The sequence below is a fragment of the Alexandromys fortis genome, unplaced genomic scaffold (genome assembly GCF_014885135.2).
Source record: "Alexandromys fortis isolate MF-2015 unplaced genomic scaffold, M_Fortis_MF-2015_v1.1 scaffold_90, whole genome shotgun sequence".
Taxonomy (NCBI): domain Eukaryota; kingdom Metazoa; phylum Chordata; class Mammalia; order Rodentia; family Cricetidae; genus Alexandromys; species Alexandromys fortis.
The window spans coordinates 7,316,761-7,341,405 of NW_026067985.1; the positions used below are offsets into that span (position 1 = coordinate 7,316,761).

Sequence of the window (24,645 nt, forward strand, 5' to 3'; positions counted from 1 at the left end):
TGCATTACATATCTGGGAGTGGGTAGCACTGTGCCAGTCCGGGGAAGTCCCTTCTGGTGACTCTTTTGGCACAGACCGATTTCCCACTCTAGTTATAGACTGGTTGATGGTTGTGGTTTGTGGTCACAAGTATAAAAAAAGCAAGGCTCAATCTTGACCCCTAGTCCCAGGCCCCAGAGTCCAACCACCCAGCCTTTAGGCCACTGGCCTTCCAGTCCCAGGCTGTCTTCAGAGCATCTGGGATTCTGCACTCAGTCACCAACCAGATACTGCTACCATAGCCACTCAGGCCATGGGCAAGAGAGGCCACTCCTCAGCTGGCTGTTGTCACAACAGACGGTGGCCCAGTGCAGCCAGAGCTTAGAGTTTTCAGAAGTTGGCATCTGCAGGGCTTAAGGGATACACCCCCATTTGACTGCTGGGACTCAACTGAGAGACAGTATCCGTTGGTTGTGGTGGTGCATGCCTATAATCCCAGCACTACAAAGTGAGTCTGAGGGCCTGGATCACATGAGACTCTCTCAAAACCAAATCATGGAGTCAGTGGTGGTGGCCCATGCCTTTAATCCCAGCACTCAGGAAGCAGAGGCAGGTGGAGCTCCTGAGTTCCAGGACAGCCTGGTCTACATAGCCAGTTCCAGGTAAGCCAGGGCTACACAGTGAGACCTGTCTTGATAGATAGATAAACAAATAAGCAACCCCAAAAGCCTAAGTTTTAAATACATGATTTTGAGCTGGTGAGGTGGCTCAGCAGGTAAAGACATTCACCATGCAAGCCTCACGGCCCAAATTCAACTCCCTGAAACCCACAGAATCAACCCTGGCAAGCTGCTCTCTGATTGCCACACAGGTATACACACGCACACACCACACAAACCCTAATAATAATAAAGAAATTAATCCTAACACTCAGGAGGTAGAGGCAGGCAGATCGCTATAAGTTCTAGGCCAGCCTGGGCTACACAGTGAGACCTTGTCTTAAAAAACAAACACACCACCACCAAAACCCCACAAAACAAAAATTAAAAAAAAAATCCTAATTTTGTACGATACCTCTGAGAGCCGACTCTGCACCCACCTTGCACCCCAACTCCAGAACAGATGGGGACACCTGGGATTATTATACAATTCTGTATTTAGGGACGTGTTTACAGAAGGTGTCCCTTTATGTAAAATTTTAGACAAAGTTCATCAATCTCTCATAGAAACAGTTCACGTGTTTGTGTTGTCTTGTTTCAAACAGTTGTAGGATGTGAACCGGCCAGATCTGTTTGCAGGCCCGTGAGCTTCTGCACAACCAGGCTTCTGTGTTCAAAGGTCACACCGAATCCCGTCACACTAAACCCACGGTGAATTCTGCTTAGTAGCATCGATGTGTGGCATGGATCACCTCAACATGTAGCTTCAAGACAAAACGTGGCAGGGTCTCCCTGTGGGTGTGTGTGGCAACGGAGGTGGCAGAGGCCAAGACAGGCTTTGTTTGTCCCAGACTGGATTCCTCTGAAAACTTGTCATGGTTTCCTAGTGTCGGAATACAAAAATACCCTCCTCTGGATAAAAATGTATACAGTGGAAAGCTTCTCGGTGCATAGCCAGGGTTGTGTGTGGAAAAGAGGTTTTCCAGGGCCTGTCTGATGTCTACTGTCTGCTGCCTGGCTGGGCGCACAAGAATTAGAAATTCCGGAACATTCTTTTTTCTTCCCCCTTTCTGGTTGCCAACTTTCTGGTTCACATGATTTCAAGAGAGTCACTGCACCGAAGAGCGGTTTGTCCCTCGAGCACTGAACGGCAGCAGAGATGACCCCACGTTTATCACCAGTGCAGCTTCCACAGCTTGGGGAGTAAAGGAATAAAAGCAGCAGACTCAACCACTGACATGATATGGAGGCCATGGCATCCGTCCTTTCTCCCTGGAAGCCACAGTCAGGATGTAGGGGGAAGGCTGCTTCTGAGTCAGGGGAGTCACATCTTTGATCCCAAGCAAGTCTTGCATGGGGATGTGGTGGCCATGTTGTGGTGACTTTAGCCTTTCCAAGTTTCACAGACTCACGGACACATTCCAGGGATGCACCGACGTCAACTTGAGAAGATGGTGAGAAACTGAGTTGAGGTTTCCAGCTGAATGGATCTAGTTTTTGGAGCTGGTTGCTAAGCTTTGAGGGCTATGGTGAATCAACACTTCTCTTTTCTAGGAAAAAAGGCCTGGCTCAGACCGTAGGAGAAACCTTCCAAGTACGGGCACCATTCAGGATGGGAGTCAGGGTCACTCTGACATAAACAACTCTCTTTGAGTAACTCCCCCACACCGACTTCCAAAGGTTTTGGAAACACTTTGTTTATACATAGAAGGTTTCTAACTCGGGGAGTGGAGGCCTTTGTGAAACACACTATATTCGCTAAGGGCAACATTTCCACCAGCAACAGGATCTCCTGTGACATGGGGGCTGCAGACAGGCCACCAGCATGGTCCCACCCTCAGCAGCATGGAGGTTTTCATTTAGAGTCTTTTGGACTTTTTCTTTGCAAAACGCAGATTCTGGAAGGGCAGCAGCATCGTGCTGTGTCTCACAGACAGGCATGGGGGAAAAACCACCAAACCGTAGTCCAAGGGTTCTCTGAATTTGGTCCGTCTTAGAATGCTTCGTGATGGCTTTGAACAGTTGTCTTTTAATCTCATCTCATGGCAAAAAAAAAAAAAAAAAAAAAAAAAGACACAGCTTCTGTGTCTGCTCCACAGCAGCAGTGACAGCATCTGATTTTATAACTCTTTAATATCAAAACAGCATCAGCTGGGAATAAATTCCAAGGATCCTTTATTAAAATAGCTGAAAGAGGTCTATAAATATTTCTTTATTTTTCTAAAAGAGTTTGGAGTTTTTGGGTGAGAATGTGGTGTTGTTTTGGTCCTGCCTCCGGTCGGGGAGGGGACAAAGGCAGGATTCCAGTGCCTCCTACAAGCAGGGCTGGCGGCATCTGCTCACACACAACTTCAGGTAACTAGTGTTACAACAATAAACGTAAACGGCTTAACATTGCTGTCCACATTTGCATGGCTGAGTTCTTGCCTCTCTGGCCCCACCCCATCTGGGAGAGAGCTGGAAGGAGGAAAGGTGACCACTGGGGTATGTCCCTCACCCCTGGTTCAGAATTCCCACTCCAAAGCCTCTTCCCGGTTGGCAGCCCTCTCCAGTCGGTAGATAATACTGTTCAAGTTGGCCATTTTCTCATGCCGCCGCTGCAAGTTGGGATTCACCTTGGTGCTGGGGTGCAAAGCCGCAGCTGTGTCAGCAGTGGGGCTGGCACTCGGCACTTTGGCAGGTGGGACACCAGGGAGGGAGGGGGAGATGGGGGCTGAGGATGAGGGAACGGGTGACACGCATGTCATGAGGTCTGGTGAAGAGATGGCAGAGGGAGAGTTCGGTGGCCCCTCCAGGCTGCAGCATGAGGATTCTGAGGGGGACTTGAAACTCAGGGGGTCTGAGTGAACCTGCTCCCCAACCTCCTTTTCTTGAGAGATGTGCAATGGGGGGCAGTCTGGGTTGGGCGGCTCTGAAAGGAGTTTGTTATTCCCCAGAGGATGAGTATTCTCCTCTTTGGGGCTGCCTTGTCCTCTGTCTGGATCCCCTACATCCAGGGGTTGGCTGTCCTCGTCCATCTCTGTATCTTCCTCCTGCTTAATCCTCACCAGAGCCCTGTCTGGGGCTGCTAGGGGTACAGGGCTCCCAGATTCCTGCAGCTCCAGGCTCTTCACTGGGGGCTTTTGGTCCTCAGCCTCTGAGTCAGGGCTCTGCGGGGTGGGGTCTATGTGGGTGTGGCCCGGTGGCAGGACACTGGGACCCCCACTTGGGTCCAAGTCTGGGTCATCCTGTGCTCCTTCCACCAGCATCTCACGACGCATCCTGGACCTGTGGTAGAGACAAGGGTGAGGGTCTGGAGCTCGACAGGGGCTGCTGACCCCAGACTCAGCCCACAAGAACAGCGACCACCCTGGGCAACACTCATGTCTACAGCTGTGCCTTCCAGTCCTGTTCTTTACAGCGTCCACTGTTCCTCCTTCCCACAGCAGCTGACGGGGCAGTGCCTGCCTCCCTCCCTTTAGTACCTGGGATAGAGGAGGTGCTGAGCAAACACCAGGTAATTAATGTTCCTCTCTGCCGCTGGAGCTGAGATTTCTGTGTGTATGTGAGTGTGCACAGAGGCCAGAAGTCAACACTGGCTGATGTGTGGTTAGCTTTTATTGTCAAATTGACACAACCCGAATTAACCTGGGAAGAGGCAACCTCATCTGAAGGACTGCCTTGATTGGACTGTCCCATGCTGTGTTGGTGAGAGACTGTCTTGACTGTTAACTGATGTAGGAGGGCCCAGTCCACTGTGGGCGGCACCCCTAGGCTCTGCTCTGCCCTGTATGTGTGTGTATGTATGTATGTATGTATGTATGTATGTATGTATGTATGTATGTATATATATATTAGCATGAGCCAGGGAGCAGCCATGTTAGCAGGCCAATATGCAGCTCCTCCCATGGGTTCTGCTTCAGTTCCTGCCTTGACCTCCCTCAATGATGGACCATGAACTGAGGTGTCAGCCAAATGACCCTTTCCTCCCCAAGACATTCTCACTCAGTGTTCTATCACAGCAATAAGAAAGGAAGAATAGGGAGGTAACTTCAATACTCATACATCTTATTTTATCTTCAATGTCTTGGGGAGCCATGGAGGTTAGAGGTCGGCCTGGTGTCTTTCTCACTCACTCTTCACCTTAGTGTCTAAGACAGTCACTCTCTCGGTGAACTTGGTACTCACACTGGCTGGACTGATCGCCCAGTGAGCCCAGGAGCTTCCTGTCTCTGCCTCCCCAGCTTTGGGATCACAGGTGTTATGCATCTTTTCTTTTTAAAAATTTAAATTACATATATTTGTCCAGTGTGCGTGCGTACACTCCAGAGTGTACGCATGTATAAGAAGTCAGAGAACACCTTGGGGGACTTGGCACTCTCCTTTAGCCTTGTGGGTCCCGGGGATCAAGCTCAGGTTGTCAAAATCATCAGGAGGCGTCGTAGATGCCCTCTGAGCCCAACTTGCTGGCCCACTTCATGGCTTTAAAAAAGTGAGTTGGGCAGTGGGGAAGAGACAGAAATCTTTAATAAATAAATTAAAAAAAAGAAAAACCAAAAAAAAAAGGTCAAAGCATTAAAGATATTAAAAAAAAAGTGAGAGTTGGGGATCACAATCAGGTCTTCATGATCATGCAGGCAAGCTCTCTTGTCGGCATTGCCCGGTCCCTTCTTTCTCTTGGTGCGTTTGGAACCTAGGGCCCTTCTTATGGAAAGCGTGGTTTTCTTCTTTTCTTTTCTTCCTTTTTTGGAGACAGGGTCTCATTATCAGCCGTGGCTGGCTTGAAATTCACTACGTAGACCAGGCCAGCCTTGAACTCACAGAGATCGCTCTTTTTTGTTTGTTTTTTGAGACAGGGTTTCTTTGTAGCTTTGGAGCCTGGCCTGGAACTAGCTCTTATAGATCAGGTTGTCCTCAAACTCCCAGAGATCCGCCTGCTTCTGCCTCCCGAGTGCTAAGATTGAAGGCGTGCACCACCACCGCCCGGCTGAGATCGCTCTTACTTGTTCTTCAAAACCCATCTCAAATCATCATGATCTCTTTGTTCAAGTTTTCTGGAAACAAGATGCCCTCTTCCCTAAGCACCTGCCCCTTCTCTCCTTCTCTTTGCCATATTAATCAGGCTGAAGTGAAATGACTTGGCCCATGACGTATATATGCTAATCAGGCTCAGGGAAGGTGGCTTTGACCCCCTGATCTCTGGAGCCCAGCTCACTCTGGATATGTTTTTAAAGAATGTGACGGATGATGTTAGAATGCTCGGTTCCTATGAGAAATGAGAAGCAGAGACAGTGTCTCCATTGCCACTCCGGAGAGGAGGAGAGAAAGCTGTTAGGACCCATACCTCCTGCTGTGCTATGGTCTGGGTCTGCACTGCGTAAAAGCTCTACGTAGGGTACTCACTCCTACAGTTCCTGATTGGCACTGGGGCGGGGCAGGAGTGATGTGTCTCATCTGGCAGAATCATCACGAGACTCTGAGAGGTTGGTGACCTGCTGAAGGCCACACAGCTAAGGTATGTGTGATGCCGACGTGCAGGCTGGGAAGATGAATGTGTATCTCACCCCTGCTAACCTTTTTCCTTCTTGGGGCTCTTGGGACAGCTCTCTGCCCCAGAACGGATGGATAGACCTTTCCACAGTGCCACATGGATCCTGGTGACACTTCTTGCTCAGAGTGGGTAGGATCTCAGACATGATCCCTACAGTCTCCACTAAGCCTCCTTCAGGGGGTCCTAGGCCAGCCTCGCCAAAGCCACAGCACTTGGGACCTCTGAGACCTGGACTGGAGGATGGAAAGGAGCCATGCTTGGAGGAGCCACCACACCTGAGGCTGCAGTGGGGCAGGTGTTCCTTCAGCCTCGCAAGTAAGAGAGACCACGAGTTCCTAGTTAGCTCCAGCCAGAGATGCCTCAGGTCTGCTCCGGATCTATTCCTTCCTAGAGGCCACTGCACAGAGTGGGTGTGACGTGAGGGTCACTGTCAGTTCTGGTTGTACCAGGCCTTTACATCAACACTGACAAGGGGGATACACTATAGTCTTGTTTATAGCTTACAGCTCAGGTCCCTCAGCTAGAGGTGACAGAGTTAGTGCATCTGGGAATCTAGAAACAGCTTTGCGATCCAGCTTAGCCCCCAGGCCCAGACAACCCTCAGGTGTTCCCATGAATCTCCAGGCCTTCCTTATGTCTGTGTCCTGTGACCCTCTGTGTTACCATGACCTACTGGGTCCCTCTGTGTCCGTGTTCCCACGGCCCTCTCTCTGCCAACCCGTGACTACCTGTAGTTGTGGAACCAGTTGATGACGGTGTTGGTCTTGAGGTTGAGCTGGAATGACAGCAGCTCTATGGTCTGCTGCGAGGGATAGGGCTCTAGCTGGTAGGCCTTCCGCAGCGCCTCCTTCTCAGCGGGTGCCAGCACCACGCGTGGCTTCTTTGCCTGCGTGAGGCTCAGCTCCTGTGGCTGCTGACAGGGGCTGGGGCACTCGGAATGCGCAGCTGGTGACTCGCTGTCCGAGCCTGTGTTGATGAGCCCATAGCGGCGCTTCAGATAGGCTGGAGAGAGAGGGGCGGGGTGAGGGGCCATTGCCACTTGGCAGGGGTGGTAGATCTCCAGGGGCAGTGGCCAGCCAGCCCAGCAGAGCCCTCCATGTCCCCACTCCTGTCCTGTTCCTGCCCCCTTGGCTTTGCCGAGATGCTGTCCTGGCTCCTGTGCTATTGCTTGTGAGGTTGGTGGAGGTTAGGGGATATTCTGTAACACAGCCACTCCAGAGGTCATGAGGGGGTGCTTGCAGTCAGAGGGCGCTCAAACCAGGGAGCTCTGTGGTCAGCAAGGCTGTTAGAAGTGCCACTAAGTTTCACAAGAGTTTGCTGTGTGAGGGGCCACTTTGAATAAGCCCTCTTATGGTAGCAGGCATGGTGATCTCACAACAAAACATGAGCAAAAGCTCTGCTGCGGTTTAGATCTAGAAGGTTCTCCAGAGGCGACTGTGGGATGGTCCTTTACGCTGTGTGAAGATACGTCACTGTGACTGTTTTAGTAAAAAGCTCAACAGTCAACAGCTAGGTAGGGTTTTCAGGGCAGAGAGAATGCTGGGAAGAAGAAGGCAGGGTTGCTAGCCAGACACAGAGCAAACAGGATGGGTAATAGGAAGAAGAGGTAATAAAGCCATAAGGCAGAAAGTAAACTAAGTTACAAGAGCTAGTTAGAAACAAGCCTAAGTTATTGGCCAAGCTTTCATAATTAATACTAAGTCTCTGTGTGGTTATTTGGGAGCTGACTGGCTGTACAGAGAAAGACTCGCTCTAAGAGGCTTAAGCCCACCTGAGCCATACTGGGAGGAGGAGTTGGGAACTTTAAGCAGTGGGGTCTAGCAGGAGTCTTTAGGTCCTTGGAGGTGTATCTTATTTTGACTTGAGACAAGGTCTCACGCAGTCCAGGCTGGCCTTGAACTCACTATGTAGCCTAGGATGGCACTAAACTTCTGATCTTCCCACCTCTGCCTCCTGGATGGTGCTGAAATTATAGATGTGTGGTACCATGCCTGGTTTAGGCAGTGCTGGCGAATGAATCCAGGGCTTCATGAATGCTAGGGAAGCACTATCAATGCTGACACTTTCCCAGCATGCCCTTGAAGGAACTACTGGGCCTGCTCTCTGCCCCACAGAGGATCGAGCTTATCCAGAGGAGAGAGAGGCCTGACAGGGAGCTGGGGGCAGCGTGCTGCTGACGTTGGCAAGACCACGTGCCATCTCTGGATGTGTGGACGGCATGAGAGACGCCACATGTGATTTTGGTAGGGGATTGCTGCCAGATGGGGGGTCTTCAGCCTATGGCAGGGACCTGGTCTCACCTTTCTTCTCCAGCTTCTTCATGTCCCGCAGCTTCTCCACGTTGTGGGGGTCGCTCAGCCACAGCTGCATGCGCACGAAGGGCTCCCGGCCCTTCAAGCTCAGCTTGTGCCAGGGTTTGGGCCTGGACAGCAGGTCCGACACGGAGCCCTGTGTCAGCCCCAGGATGCTCTCACCAAACAACCGCTGCCCTGGGGACAGGGCAGAGGGCAATTGTCACCCCAGGCCAGCCACAGGGAGCCACTCCCAGGGGAGTCAGAGGAGGAGCAGGCCAAGGAGGGTGGCCCAGCACTCTTTCTGCACAAGAGACCGGGGAGGGTTGGCACTGGGCAGTAACACAAAAACCGATCTTCTGTAGGATGGTTCTTCATTCCCATGGGACCGCCCCTCCAAACTGCCAACACACACCCTGTATTGTGCACAAGCTTGTACCCCACCCCCAGGATACCCTAGAGGATTCTATCCAAATTCCAAATGTGTCTGACCTCTGACCCATTAACTCTACTCCAGGATTAGATTAGCCTAGAGGGGCACCTGCTGAAGGTCACCAGGGTTATAGACTGTTTTTGGTGGGAAGGGTGCCGGGGATCAAACCACAGGCCCCATTCATGTCGGGCAAGCTCCGTGCTTCCCCTTTCTGCCACCCCTGTCCCTTTCTAGCTTCTTGTGTGTTCTAAGAATCTTGCTTGGTAGCTCAAACTTGTGATCCTCTTGCCCCAGGCTCTCAAGTACTGATGACAGGGATGAAGGACACACCTGGCTCCAACTGTTTCCCGTGGAGGCCACAGGTCAACCTTGGTCTTCCTCAATTGCTTTCTAAACCTCAGTTTTTAAGGAGACGGGATCTCTGACCGGTCCTGGAGCTCACCGTGTCCTGGCTGGCCAGGGATCGGCCTGTCTCTGCCCCAACGCTAACTCTGAGTTACAGGTGTGCATCATCAGGTCCAGGTGTTTGTTTGTTTTTATTTTTTATTTAGGTGTCTGAGTGTTTTGCTTGCATGTATGTCTTCACAACACTGCCTGCCTGATACCCTAGGAGGGCAGAAGAGGACACTGGATTCCTGGAACTGGAGTTGTAGATGGTTGTGAGCTACACATGTGGGTGCTAGGAACTGAAAGAGCAGCCGATGTCCTTAGCTACTGAACCATCTTTCCAGCCCCCATGCTTTTTAGTTAGTTAGTTAGTTTGTTTGTTTTTCAGACAGGGTTTCTCTGTGTAGCTCTGGCTGTCCTGAAACTTACTCTGTAGACCAGGCTGGCCTCAAACTCACAGAGATCCACCTGCCTCTGACTCTTGAGTGCTGTTAAAGGTGTGTGCCACCACTGCTGGGCTAGCCTCTGTTATTGACTTTGAACTTTTTTTTTTTTTTTTTTTGAGAAAAGGTCTCACTCTGTAGCCCAGGCAGGCTTCGATCTTGTGGTTATCCTCCTGCCTCAGCCTCCTACAGTGCTAGGATTACTGAATGAGTACTGTGCCCACTTCGTGTTGGGTAGTGGGACAACACTATCTTTCTCTCATAATAAAATCCGTGGTGACAGTTGTTGGGCTTGCATGTGTCCCTGGTGGGGGACTGAGCTGGCATGCATCTCTGATTCAGAGGAACCAGTCACCCTGGTCCCTGGTCCCATGGACAGGCATCATCATTGCTCCAGGGAATGGAATTTTTTTTTTTTTTTCTTTTCGAGACATGGCTGTCCTGGAACTCATTGTGTAGCCCAGGCTCAACTCAGAGATCCTGTCTGCCTCTGCCTCTCAAGCAGTGGGATTAAAGGCTTGAGCTGACTGGGGTTTCTTAAGGCCTGCCACAGGGCAGTTTTGAGAGCCAAGCTGTGCCACCTCCCTTTCGTTCCTCATCAGGAGTCCTGGTCGGAGTCATGCATCTCCCATGGGATCCTGCATGCTCAGGGCTGGCTGGAAGCTCCAGGCTGGCCCTGAGGTCACTGGAGAATCCCAGTGACACTTTGCTCCAAGTCCAGAAGAGCTAGTCTAGGGCTGCGGGCAGCACCCCGGCCTCGCCACGTACCTAGGTTGTTGTCAGTGAGGACCTCCTTGACCCTCTTGGTGATGGAGTATGTGTCCAGCTCTGGGGACATGGCCACCATCTCCTGGATGCCCCCTGCAGCCTGGCTGCCTGAGAAGGGCTTCCCACCCAGGGAGGAGCTGGCCCGACCCTCAGGCTGCTGATTCTCTTTGCTGCTTTCCAGAGACAGGCCCAGGGGCTCCTGGGAAGGCTTTTCAGGCTCCGTGGGGCTTGGGGGAGGTGATGGTGAGGACCTCGGCTCAGTGGGACTGGCTGTAGGCAAGAGACAGTGCGGTGGTCACTGCCACTGGACATGGCTGGGCAGGATGGCTTGTCAGAGCTGAGACTGGAACCAAGGCATCTTCAGCCACTATAGTGCATCCCAGGAAGGGACTGTCCAGGGGTCCTCATGCTACCTAGCTTTTCCTTTTTCTGTCGGGCAGGGAGTTGAACCAGAGCCTTGCTCATCCTAGGCAAACACTCTACTGATGAACGGTAGTTCAACTCTTCTCAACAATTCCACTTGGAGATACGGGCCTTCATACATGGCTAAAACTAGCCTTGAGCTTGCAATCCTCCTGTCTCCACCCCCGAGTGCTGCTTGCCTGTCTGTCTGCCACCTGTCTGCAGCCTCTCTTGCCCATCAGTCTCTGCCAGATGTCTCTCTGTCACTTGCTTTGCCTGTCTGTCTGTCTACCAACAGCCTGTCCGTGTTTTGTAGCCACGAGTTAAGAGTTGAGCTCTAGTCCTATGGCTCAAGTGAAACCGTCACCTGGGACCTGGGATTCTGTCACCTAACACTAGGTCCTGGTTCGTAGCCCTCTGGCAGTCCTGGTTATTTCTGTGACTCAAGGTGTGGCTTCCCTGGATCGGGTTATCAAATCTGGGCTCTGGTCCTGGGCCTTTTTGCGGTCTCTGGGGCAGGTGAGCCTTTCTGCCTGCAGCCACAAGTTCTGAAATGAGTGCCACCCACAGGGCACCAGCAGCCCTGCACACTGGCCCTGTGACTCTAGGCAACTCTCTGGGCCTCCATTTTCTTCCCCTGCTGAGTTCAGGCTCCACCCTGCGGCTGCTCTCATTAGTGACCAGCTGACCGGCCCAGGCCTGTGCTAGGACAGACTGAAGAGCAACGCTGGGTCTCTAGGGAGCTGGTGAGTTTGACCCTGTGGGGGGGGGGGGAGGAAGTACAGGGCTCCAGCGGCTTTGTCTGTCCCACCTGCTCTAAATTCTTGGGCCCAAGCCTTCAGCACTTACTTCTGCTGGGTAGAACAGAGGAGGGCAAGGGGGGCATGGGTCAGGAACACCTGTCCCAGGTGTTAGCACTGGGGGCTGTAGAATGGTGTGGAAGATGGAGAGGGGGCAGAGGTGGGCCAGCAAGGCCCTGTCCCCTGTACTCACCCTGTGTGGTGCTGGGCTGCGGGGGTGGGGCCTGGCCCTGGCCCTGGCCCAGCTGGTCCGACAGCCACAGCTGCATGCGGATGAAGGGCTCTCGGCCCTTCTGGGTCAGTTTGCTCCATGGCTTCGGCCGTGACAGCATGTCGCTCACGCTGCCCTGGGACAATCCCAGGACCTACAGGTGGAAGGCAGATTAGCAAATCCCGTATGTGGGCTTCCTGGCTGCTCCCAGGCCCTTCAGAACCTGCTCTCCACCCTCGGCATGGCCCTGTGTACAGAACTCCCACGTGACCTTAAGGGTCACTGTCCCTCCCGGATGCCACTTTGTACCTCCCACTTAAGTCTTCTCTCCCAGCTCTGGTTTGTGACCCCTTCTTGAACCTCTGCTATTTAAACCTGAGATTCCAACACCAGGGACATTAAGGTACTGGACTGGGCTGAGTCCTTACTCTTCAGGGGCTGGACCATGGGACCTCCAGAGGAGTGTGGGAGGCAGGGGATTGGCTTTTACCTGGCTTAGTGTCCAGGGATGGCTAGATACCAGTCAGACATCTGACTGGGCTCCTGAGCAGTGGCTTCCCACCCGGGTCACCCTCCAGACTACAGATCTTAGGGCCACGGTCTCAGTGGGCCTTATTCTTGGGTCCCTAGGTCCCCTGTGGTCCACACCTTCTCCCCAAAGATGCGCTGGCAGATGCCATTCTTGGCCAGCTTCTCCTTGACCTGTCGGGTCAGCTCCAGTGTGTCTACCTCCCGGTACATGTATAACTCGTACTGTTCAGGTGTCAGGGGCGGCACCGTGGGCTTGAGCGTGCGGGGCACATAGGCCGGGTAGTAGGGCAGCCGCCCGCCGCCCACCTCTGGGACCCCGGCCTCAGCCTTGAGCTCTCCCACCCTGGGGGGCTCATCCTCGCCCATGGCTGCTTCGTCCTCAGGGGCGATGGCTGCCTCATCTCCACGGGGCCAGGCTCGCCCATTGGGCTGTCCAGAGTAGCTGGAGGAAGAGGAGGAGAGGGAGGGCGACACGGAGGCGTATGGACGGCTGAGCAGACCGCGGTCCGACGCCCAGTGGTGGTCAAAGTAGCCCGCATCGCCGATCTCGGACTTCACCTTGCGGATGATCCGCTGCACAAACGCAGCCGGGGACAGGACAGCAAGCGGCGCCTGCACACTGCTACTGCTGCTGCTACTGCTGCAGCCGCCACCGCCATCCTCCTGCTTCACACAGGCCAGGGCCCCGTTCTGGCTCACAGTGGCCAGCGAGGGCCGCTCTGGAGGAGAGGGAGGCACAGAGCGGCCCCTGGGTCCCGACTCCATCTCCAGCAGGGCCTGCTGCTGGGCTTGCATCTCACGGCGGGCTTGTTCCAGAATGTTCTTGATGGCATCTTCCGAGGTGCTGGAGGAGGCTGTGCCGTTGGGGATGCTCACAGAAGCTGTGGAGTTCTTGGACTCACCTGTGGGAGGAGGGTGACAGGGTGAACAAGGGCCCATTATCAGACCAAGTTGTGTTTGAAACATATGGATGTGGGGGCAACCTCTGTGTTCAACAGTGGGGGACTGGTCAGGCAGTAATGCTCTGGTGGAGTATTAGACAGGCATCTAAAAAATAATCAGATCGATAGTAAAATCTTAGAACATACAGGGAAAGTGAAGACGGAGTCAAGACGGTGTCCAAAACAAAGCCCAAACCTAAACCATGCCTTTTATATGTGCCATGAGCCCACAAGTTCAGGGTTAGGAAAGAGAAAAGACCGGATAATGAGCGATGGGGTGGACACGGTGGAACACAGCAGGGAGACGGGAGTTCCCTGCAAAGCCAGGCAGGAATCTTAGTGACACACCAGGACAGGAAACAAAGCTCTGGAAGGTGATCCACAGGCTAGGCATGGTGGCGCACACCTTTAATCCCAGCGCCCAGAGGTCAGCCTGGTCTACAGACAGCCAGGGCTACACAGAGAAATACTGTGTCAGATTAAAATTAAAAAAAAAAAATGATCGGGGGCTGGAGAGATGGCTCAGAGGTTAAGAGCATTGCCTGCTCTTCCAGAGGTCCTGAGTTCAATTCCCAGCAACCACATGGTGGCTCACAACCATCTGTAATGGGGTCTGGTGCCCTCTGCTGGCCTGCAGGCATACACACAGACAGAATATTGTATACATAATAAATAAATATTTTTTAAAAAATTGATCGGAAGTGTAACATGTCTCCAGGAAGCACCAAGCAAGTAAGTTAAACAACACGATTTAAGACAAGATCTTATTGAATGGCAAACACGATAAACTGATAGGAAAAAAACCCAGGTTGACGACTATGGAGGGGAGGAGAGGAGAGGAGAGAGGAGGGCCGGGTCACAGGCACACGGATTCTCTAAACTGGGTGCAGGCCATAGCTCTCAGAGGCTCAGTTAGCTACACGATTAAGCGAATGAACACGTACAAGGAGAAGGCCACACAGGAAGTGAGCAGAGAGAATATCACAAACCAAGGGCAGACTCGTCTGTGCCCCAGGAACAGCAATTGATCAGGATATGATCAGGTGCCGTGTCTGGACCAGACAGGTCCCCATGACCTTCCTCTATGACCCTCCTGTGCCATCTGCATCCTGGGGACACAGAGAGGAACACAGCACGGGTCCGTGCTGTGACCTAGAAAACATTTCAAACAGGAAGGGATGACAACCCACATGACTTCAAAGAACCGTCCAACTCAGGCTGAGTTGGGGAGTGTGGCTCTTCGGGATGGGAAGGCTTCCCCTCCCCTTCAGTTTTCAAGACAGGATCTCTCTGTATAGCCCTGGCTGTCCTGGAGCTCACTCTGATCACAGAGATCCTCCTGTTTCTGCCTCCTGAGTGCTGGGATAGAAGGGATGCGCCACCACCGCCAAGCCAGCCTGTCCCTGTCATAAGCAGGTCATATAAATGCCCCTCCCCCCATTCTGGACATTTCTTTTGGTTCTCTCAAGTAGACACCTGGAGCTAGCAGGGGGCCAAGAACCCCTCCTCCTTGGCAAGGACTAGTACTCTCTACTTGGTTCTTTCCAGCTGTTTGGGGCTTGTGGAGGTGGGAGTTGGGGGGTGTGCCCACCCTTGTAACTTAGTCTCTTGTCGCTGGCCCTGTTACCGAGAGTGAACATTTTCTCGATCCTGTTGCTAACTTTAACACTGCCAGTTAACACAGTTTAACACAGTCTGTCACCCAGACTGACTGCTAAATCTCACCAGCATCTGTAGCCCTGTCTAGCATGCAGTGGGAGCTATAAGATGTATCATGAGTGGCTCTGAGGATTAGATAGTGGGGCAGTGCAGACAGCCCACCGGGTATGTGCCCTCAGTCGGGGACACATTTTTCCATATACGGCTTTGCAGCCAGGACACTTGTGCTGATCCTCCACCAGGGGGCAGGAGACACCACACAGTGGGGTTGGAGCGCTGAACCTAGCATTGCAGGCAGCCAAGGATATACTGCTGGGTGCTAAGTGTGCAACTTGGGCCTGAGGGCAGAAGCCCCCAAGTCAGTGGCAGGGATTCTACTGACTGCAGAATCACAAGGAAGAGGAAGATCTCTTTCTTTTTTTCTTCCTTCCCCTTCCTTTTTTTTTTTTTTTTTTTTTTGAGACAGGGTTTCCTTTTGAAGCCCTGATTGTCCTGGAACTTGCTTTGTAGACCAGGCTGGCCTCGAACTCACAGAGATCTGCCTGTCTCTGCCTCCCAAGTGCTGGGGTTAAAGGCATGCACCACCACCTGGATGGAAGATGGTTGTGACTGTATTGCTCTGTCCACGTTCCTCTGTGTACCTGCATTTCCCCCCACTGGTGAGCACTGACCTCACTTGGTCCCCCCCCACAGCTTTCAGAAAAGTGGGCTAATACTATCCCCATCTTAAAGATGAGGAAATAGAGGCAGAGAGAGAGGCCAGATTACTAGCCCGAGGTCCCACAGCTAATCAGCTAATCGCAGCATAAGCCAGTCTAGTTATCCCGAACTCAGTACTGTAGGTCACAGTAGGAAGACCGCAGCAGCCCATCTGAGTAAGGTGGGGGCTTTCTGGAGGAGGTGATGCATCAGGAAGTGAAGGGGAGTTGGTTAAATATCCTGGGTAGGGCGTAGTGTCAGGGTCTATAGGAGTCCTGGGAGAGGCGTGGAGGGCATGAAGACTCTGGTCTGGAGGTCTTGCTAAACGGCTGGGATATTTTCTTGGGAGCAGTCGGGAGCCGCAGGAGATACCTGAACAGTGGCATGCCCGCGTTTGTGCTCCAGAAAGGTCCTCTGGCCCTTGGAATGCTCTGGGGTAACAGATGGAGGAGGCCCCACCCCTGCTCAGAGCAGCCTTGAGGTGCAGACAAGGGTCAGAGGTCATTGGCTAAGGTCTACTCACCTCCCTTCTGAGACTCAATTTCCTTCTTGGCCTGCTCCAGGATACTCTTGATGGCGTCGTCTGAGCCTGTCTCAGGTGTGCGGATTCTCGGGGTGATGCTGCCTGGGGGAGGCACGAAGGTGGCAGCTGTGGGGCCTGTAGGTGTGGGGGTCAGGCCCCGGAGGTGGGCAGGAGGGTGTGGACCAGACTGTCGTCGGGAAGGGCAGGGCCACAGCTTACTCTATGGACACACGGTTGATGGCACAGTGACTCTGGGGCTGGAACCCAGGGCCTTGGAAATGCTAGGCCAGTGCTTAGCACTGAGCCATGTGCCCAGCCGGACTTCGGCTTAACAGTAACAGACCACGACGATGATGGCAACAGCTAACACTTCCCTTTTCTTTTTTTAAGATGGGGTCTCTCTGTGCAGCCTTTGCTGTTCTGGAACTCACAGAGATCCACCTGCCTCTGTCTCCTGAGTGCTGGGATTAAAGGCATACGCCTGACCAGTTTCCACTCCTGGAGCAGCTCTGCCATCCTGGCATTCTGGGTCCTTTTAGCCCCTCTCCAGAGAGCTGACAGATGGGGAAGTTGGGGAACTGGCCTAGAGCCCAGGCTGAGCTGCCCTGGGGTGAGTCTGGGGGAGTAAAAGTAGGGGAAGTGGCCCAGTGAAGGAGGGAGTGAGGTCATACATCTTTCCCTCAAAAGGGGGAAATTGAGGCACAGGGCAGCAGCTCACCTACCCCGGGTTACACATGGCGCTGGACGGTGGTGGGGCTGCTTCATGGCTCACCTCGCTGCCGCACCTGGATGGTGCGCAGGGCCAGCACATTCTGCTCATCTGACAGGAACTGCTTCATCTTGATGAAGGGCTCCTTACCCTTCACCGTGAGCTTGCGCCAGGGCTTGGGCCGTGCCAGGATCTCACTCACCGAGCCTTGTGACAGTCCCAGCACATAGTGACCGAACACACGTTGGCCAATGTTGTGCTTCAGCAGCTGTTCCTTCACCTGGAAGGCGATCTCCGTGGTGTCCAGCTGCTCCTCCTCTGGTCCAGCCCCATCCACAGGCTCCGGGGCCCCAGTGGGCTCAGGGCCGGGTGCCGAGGTGGCGGGAGCCGTTGGAGGTTTGGCACCACCATAGAAGGCAGGTGGGCATGCCAGCAGATTGCCTGCTTCCCCTTTGAAGGCAGCCGGGCCCATTATGTTCTTGGGCAGCAGTGGGTCCCCAGCCAGCCTCTCCCCGGATGCCAGGCTGGGGAAGGGGGACAGTGAGAAAGTCCTTGGCCCATCAGGACCCAGGCTGGAGCCCAGCAGGGGCTGCCCAGGGCTCGGGGACAGTGGGTCTTCCAGGCCTGGCGGAGGTGGAAGCTGAGGGTAGGGGGGCTCCGTGCCCAGTGAACCCTTGATGGAATCATCCTCCGAGGGGTCCTCCTCTAGAACACCAGGAGGGATGCACAGACAGAGAGAGGGACAAAGAGGCCGATGGTAATGGAGGAGAGGGGTATGCAGAGGCAAGAGACATGGTTAGAGTGACGGAGAGCGAGGGGACAGAGATGGGTTCAGAGAGCGGGGACAGGAAATATGGGGTGATGGAGGGACAGGGAGAAGGAAAGGCTATAGATCTCAGAGATAATACCCACACTGGCTGTTTCCCCTGCATTCTCAAATCCTACCTCCTTGGACCCCCTTCAAATGCTGGTTTGTGGGTGCCCTCTGCTGCCATTGGGATGATTACTCTAGCAAGCGGGGATGGGCTCACTGTGACCACTCCGGCCACCAGCACTTTCAGTTTAGAAGTGAAGGGATGACTAATGACCCTGCTGTATTCTTGGGGAGGGTCACAAGGTTAAAAGGTCACTGAGCCACTTGTGGGGAGAAGGCAGTTTTAAGCTGTGTGCCATTTCTTGAGGGCTGGCTGTGGGGTGGGGTACGGACACCTCCCCGTCCTGACTTCTTATTAAAGCCCAGCTGGACTCAGGGTCAAGGGAGGTCATCGGGAGCCTTGGGACTCCCTAGCACTTTGGATATGAGGAAGCACTGCACAACATGTGTTCCATTCCCGCGCTTGGTCTTGGATCTCCTGCCTCATAGACAGCAGTGGCCCTGGGAGGGGGTTAAACAGTCCAGGGGCATCCCTGCCTAGACCCCAGCCCAGGTGGCCCTCAGAGTGTCCCTTGTCCCCTACCAGGGCTGGCCAGCAGTGCCGGCTTCTCCATCAGGAACTTCTGACTGGGAAAGAACGTCTCCTTGGCCATGTGCAGTGGGTCGTCTGGCTTGGTCAGGGCCTGAGGAGACAGGAAGCAAGGCTGAGACAACATGGTTGGTGCAGGCTCGGGGGGCAGCTGGCTTCTGGGGACAGGGACGGAGGCGGGGACATGTACCTGCGGGAGGCTGCAGGTGCTGGAGGCCAGCTTCATGGCTCTCAGGATGCTGCCAGAGAAAGTGAAGAGGCCTGGGTCAGCGCCCCAGCAGGAGGGGAGGCCCCAAGTGAGGTGCTTTCTATACCTTTGCTACTAGACTCTTCCCAGGCAACCTTGGGTCTGTGGGTCTCAGGTAGCCCAGGCTAGCTTCAAACTCATTATGTAGCTGAGGCTGGCCTTGAAGTCCTGGTCCTCCTGCCTCCACCTCTCAGGGGCTGGGATTACAGGTTTACAGTACTATCAACCTCTCTCCCCCTTTCTCCTAGCTCTCTCTTGCTTCCCACCCCTTCTTCTCCATTCCTTCGTGGCTCTAGGGAAGGGACCCAGGGCCTCTTGCATGCCTCACAAATCCTCTGCCATTGGGCTACCCGGCCTTGTGCTTTTAGCAAACATGGATGGAAATGATAGAATACATTGTTTTTCAGAAAGTTCCAAAAAGCAGAAATTGGATTTGCCTTGGCCTGTATGCTGAGCACCGAAGCAGGTCCACAGGAATGGAGGGGTGTGCGGCCACTGGGCTAGGGGTCACGGGAGAAGAGAGGATGAAGTCACAGGAGGCTGAGCCTGGCTTCCATGGAGTACACTACCATAGTCATACTGGGGGCTTAGGCCTCTGACCCTGGGGACACCAAGGGTCAACTGTCTACTGCAAACTATGACAAGGTGACTATCTCCACGTCGTCACGGAACAGGACAAGCCTAGTTTCTCTGTCAACGTGACACAGGCCAGAGCCATTGGAGAGGGAACCTTAACTGAGAAAATGTCTCTGTGAGATTGGCCTATAGGCTGTGGGGGTGTTTTCTTGATTAGTGATTGGTTTCGGAAGGAAAGCCCTTCTACAAGCAAAGTGGTCCTTGGTGCTCTAAGAAAGCAGGCTGAGCAAGCCAGGAAGCAGCATCCTCCATGGCCTTTGCTCCAGCTCCCGCTTCCTGCCCTGACCTCCCCTGATGATGGCCTGGAATCTGTAAGCTACAAGTCGGCTTGCATTAGCATTTTACCACAGCAGTAGAGACCAAACTAAGACAACCAGTTTGTTTTGTTGAAAGACCAGGCTGGGGTGACAGCCCCCCTGCCTCAGCCTCCTGAATGCTAAGCTAACAGGTATGCATCACCATGCCTAGCTTGAACTAGTTTTGATGGGCCAAGTGCTAACTGGAGGAGATGTGGACACTGCAGTGGGAAGGTGAGAGGGGCGGTCATGGGCTTCGCACACAGCCCCGGCCAGCACCGTTCAGCCTCATACCTCAGCTCTGTTTTAATCTCTTCATAGTCAGCCTGGGCCTCGAGCTTTTCTTGTAGTTTCTAGAAGACAAACGGGGTTAGTGACGCTGGCCCCGTGCTCCCAGCCTGCCGCCAACCCTGCCACCCTGGGACCTGCCTCTATGGCCTCAGATTTGGCTGCCAGTTGCCGCTCCAGCTCAGCGATCTGGTTGGCTGAGACCTCCTCCAGCTCCTGCAAGGAGTGTCGTAGCTGCTGCGCATCCTTCAGCAGCCTCAGGATCTCTCTGTCCTTGGAGGCCAGTGCTGCCTCCAGCCGGGGACCTGAGCACAGCGCGAAGCTCACCTTCTCCTGGGGACAGAATGGGTTGTGAGCGGCTTTGAGAGGCTTTGCCGTCCCTGGTAGCCAACAGAAGGGAACATTCTGTCTGGTGATCCAACATCCCAGGCATCTCCTATCTCCTATGTATGGCCTGCACAGCTTCCTCTGCATAAGCCATGCCCCATTCAACCTTTCTTGCCAAAGAACAACCATGGCTGGATGTCAGAGGCAGGAGGATGACCACAAGGTTCCAGATCAGCTAAGCCTCTGTTGGTTTAAGTAGGGGGGCCTCAGTTTCATCTCTGGAGCACATGAGGAAAGGCTGGGCGTGGCGGCCTCCTTGTGAAGCCCAGTGCTGGGCAGGTGGAGGCAGCTGGATCCCCGGAGTTCACTACCGGGCCAGCCTAGCCTAGTCCCTGCGGTCCAGGTCACTGAGAGAACTTCTCTCATACAATAAGGTGGACAGCCTCCAGGGCACAGCATCCAAGGTTGTCCTCTGGCTTCAACACACACGGGAACACACACATACACATATATGCCCATGTGCGTATATGTATACGTACACACAGAGAAAGGGGAAAAAGGGGGGGGGGCTGAGCAGGGAGGAACTGTGGCAAAGGAAATTCCAAAACAGGTTTGAGGGAATCGACCCGTCCAGAGAACCAGGGAGCCTCAGGCTAGATCAAAGATACCCCAGGCACAGGCCACATTACTGTGGCATCTTCTATCTCCTAATTTGTTCCAGGCCTGTCACCCATCTAGAGTCTTGGAAACTGCCCCTGTGTCCCTATGACGCTGTGGGACCTGGGTCAGGCTAGTCTCAGGCTCAGTCACACAATCTAAGAAGTACTTAGAAAAAAAAGAAAACCTTCCTGCACAAAAACAGCCCACCACTACTAATCCTGCTTTCTTCCTTGGAGATAAATGCCAATTAAAACAGGAAGCGGATGCCATTAATACATTAAATTAATTAGCATCAAGCGCCACTGTTGTGCTCAGAAAAACTGCCTCCCAAACCAGCCAGGCTCCCTGTGGCTGGCTAGCCATTTGCAGGCTCCAGGGGGGTTAATTAAGAACCACCGGTAACTCCTCCCCAGACAGCCACCAAGGCTCTGCTGCTCTCTAGATAGCGCTTCTCTGGGACAGTCACCTGGCAGGTCAACAAAGACACCGTCTCCTGGGAGCCAGTCACATGTACCTTCCTGGAGTCTCACACGGACAGACAGACAGACACACACACACACTGAACGTCTCACATCAAAGACCCACAGTCACTGATCCATATCATCCCGGACACGCACACGCGTGGGTGCAAGAGGCCATGAACTCTGAGGAGCAGAGCCACATGCTCATCATAGCAGTCAAAAGCATTGGCTGCTTCCCAGCACCTTCTGTGAGCCACGCAGTCCTCTCCATAACCCTGTAAGGTAGGTGAGGATGGGGGGAGGAAACTGAGGCACAGTCAGCATGTGTGCACACACACTGTCACGGCTATAGACAGACACTGTCCAGTATACACACTGTTACACATGTAACAGTGCCCACATGTTAAGGACGGAATGAACACTGTGTGCAGAAACATGGGAAGGGGGAAGACCGGAGACGACATAAGGGCAGAATGGTGGGTGGTGACTAAAACCTTTAGGCAGGCAATGACCCCAGGACCCTAGGAGGTGCTGGCCAGGGAAAAGGGTAAAGATGGGCTGACTTGTTCAGGGACCTCGAGGTGGATTCTGTATAGCATGTGGCTGACAGAAGAGGCAGGACCCATGGGAATCACCTGTAAATTTTAGGACTTAAGGGCTAAGGGCTAAGTACAAGCCCCAAGCCTTCTTCTAGCCACCAACCAATACAAGACCAATGTTCAACAGTACCCCCTGGTGGCCACCAAACGCACTGCACCTCAATCTCGTTGCCCAAATCTTGGCACACCTTGCAATGGGTGTGACCCTCTCCGACCTGTGAACAATTCCAGCATTCCCGGGCAAGGTGATGGAGGCATCCGAAGGAAGACACAAGGCTTTTCGTTAATCAAGAGTCGATGGAAGCTGGACCAGTTAAAATGGTGGCTACAGCATTACCAGCATTACTGTGCTGGTAAAACAGGTTGCAAGTGACCATCTTAGGAGGCCGACCTTAACAATGCCAGCGCCCATGAGTCCCTGCTCACATCCAAAGTGCCCTCCAGGGCCTCCCACTTTTCCCATGGGCAGAGATGTGGCCTCCTCTAGTCTTTCCCTCTGCCACACTCCCTTCCGAGGTACAGCCTTACCCCACTGGGTCCCTGAGGGGAACAGCAAGCCAGGCGGATGGAGCTGTTGACAGAGGCCAGCTGCTCCCGTAGGCTTTCCACCTCCCGCTGGGCGGCCTCTGCTCGCTGGGGAGGGAAGAAGGGAGCGAGTGAGAGGCATAAAGCGAGACCTGCACCACCCTGGGGCTCCCAGGATCTAGGTGCTCATGTTGTGGGTCCTGACCCAGGCCACGACCTAGGAAGCCACCACTGCGCTCGTGACTGGGCCCCTTTCCTTTCCTGGTGAGATGGCATTCTAGAACAGAGGCTGCCAGGGGCACCTCTAGATGATGCTGGGGTGCCTGGGACCCCAAAAGCGAGCATACTCCTTCTACCAGCGGGGGGAAGGGCAGGAAGTGGCTGTCCGCACCCATTCCCAGGTGGCTCTAGACTGTGTCTAGATTGTGCCCCAGAGGGGGCATCTGCAGAGGTGGCCCCGGTTCACAGACTGTGATAGGCCTCTGGGAGAGCCACTTGGCCTTCTAAGGCCTCAGTTTTCCTTTTGCAAAATGGAGTTATTAAAAACATCAGAGAAGGCTTGAATGCTTAAAGACAGAGCAGGGTAATTTGCTAAAAGAGCTTAACCCACTCCTGCAGTTACTTGGTTATTTATTCCAGAATCTTCTATAGTCTGGACTGGTTCTGAACTTGATATGTGGCTAAGTATGACCTTGAATTCCTGGTCCTCCTGTCTCTACCACAAGTGTATAGCACCTTTTCTAAAGCCCATGCCATTGGCCAAGATCTGAAAGTTTGGACACATGGCACTGGCTTCATTATCAGAAAACCAGACTGGTCCCTGCAAAAGGGGAGCCAGGAAATCAGTGTGGCTCCATTTGCCATGTCTGGAAAGCACAGACCTCTTTCCCAGTAATTCCACTTTCGGGAATGGCGATACCCATTGGCTCATATATGTGTGAGATGGTGTCTGCCTGCGGTTAATTGTGAACGCATTGCTTGAGAGGAGGGGAAAGGCTGACATTATCAACAATCATCCACAGGCTTGTGAATGTGTGGCATCTCTGGAAGAAGCGCCCAGAAACTGGTCAGCAGGCTGCTGGGGAGAGGGGCACTGCCCCAGGATCTGCTGAGTTATCTTTTTTTTTTTTTTTTAAATTTTTGAACCATGTGAGTGAATGAGCTAATTAAAAGTATAAGATAGGCTGGGCATGATGGTGCTTTCAGACCCAGAGACAGGTAGCTCTCATGAGTTTACAGCTTGCCTGGTCTTCATAATAACTTCCATGCCAGCCAGGGCTACAATGAGACGCTGTCTCAGAAAAGAAAAAAAGAACAACAAACAAATAAAAAACAAGCTGTGGGGGCTGGAGAGATGGCTCAGTGGTTAAGAGCATTGCCTGCTCTTCCAAAGGTCCTGAGTTCAATTCCCGGCAACCACATGGTGGCTCACAACCATCTGTAATGAGGTCTGGTGCCCTCTTCTGGCCTGCAGACATGCACACAGACAGAATATTGTATACATAATAAATAAGTAAATAAATAAATGAATGAAAAAAAAAACAAGCTGTGGTAGTTCAAGCCTTTAATCCTAGCACTCAGGAGGCAGAGGCAGAGGGATCTCTGAATTCGAGGCCAACCTGGTCTACAGAGTGAGTTCCAGGACAGCCAGGACTACACAGAGAAATCCTGCCTCAAAACACTGGAAAAACAAGAAAAACTACTAAAAATACTATAAATATAAATACTAAAAATAGAGATCCTTTAATTATCATTAGAAACACATAGGAGCCGCCTAAGATGTGGCTCAGTTGGCAGGGCTTGCTCAGCACGCGTGAAGCCGCAGGCTCCAATCCCCAGCACAGGTTATAGGAAACTTAAATTTAATGCGGAGGCACACTCCTGTAATCCTAGCAGGAGGAGCAGGAGTTCAAGGTCATTGTCAGCTACTCTGGCAGTTCAAGGCCAGCCTGAGACACAGCAGATCCTGCCTCAAACCAAACAGAAAGTCCAAGCAACCAACCACAGGAGCTGAGCTCAGGAAAGCCACTGTCACCACTGCCCTGGCCCTGCCTCCTGGGGGACACTGATCCCATGGTGGCAAGAGTTGAGGCTCAAGAGGTGTCAGGAGTCTGCACTGTGCCCACAGGGACTGGCCTCCCAGCAAGCTCTGAAAGCCAGCCCCAAGGTGCCCAAGGT

General features: G+C 53.2%; 1 protein-coding gene across 3 annotated transcripts in view; it reads right to left on the minus strand.

Moving 5' to 3' along the window:
• Positions 1-1,117: 1,117 nt before the first annotated feature.
• The window catches only part of Cux2 (cut like homeobox 2), a 172,965-nt gene continuing 149,437 nt past the window's right edge, over positions 1,118-24,645 (minus strand). For 2 of the 3 annotated variants that reach the window (XM_050159008.1, XM_050159007.1), the window contains exons 10-22: positions 22,471-22,575; positions 20,037-20,228; positions 19,902-19,960; positions 18,619-18,667; positions 18,423-18,543; positions 17,029-17,670; positions 16,257-16,358; positions 12,552-13,336; positions 11,886-12,057; positions 10,491-10,760; positions 8,469-8,657; positions 6,897-7,170; positions 1,118-3,905 (exon numbers count right to left, since the gene is read on the minus strand). In XM_050159008.1, the coding sequence (XP_050014965.1) occupies positions 3,143-3,905; positions 6,897-7,170; positions 8,469-8,657; positions 10,491-10,760; positions 11,886-12,057; positions 12,552-13,336; positions 16,257-16,358; positions 17,029-17,670; positions 18,423-18,543; positions 18,619-18,667; positions 19,902-19,960; positions 20,037-20,228; positions 22,471-22,575 (3,723 nt within the window). In that variant the 3' untranslated portion in view covers positions 1,118-3,142. The remainder of the gene's footprint in view (positions 3,906-6,896; positions 7,171-8,468; positions 8,658-10,490; positions 10,761-11,885; positions 12,058-12,551; positions 13,337-16,256; positions 16,359-17,028; positions 17,671-18,422; positions 18,544-18,618; positions 18,668-19,901; positions 19,961-20,036; positions 20,229-22,470; positions 22,576-24,645) is intronic. The other variant, XM_050159006.1, reaches the window with a different exon arrangement.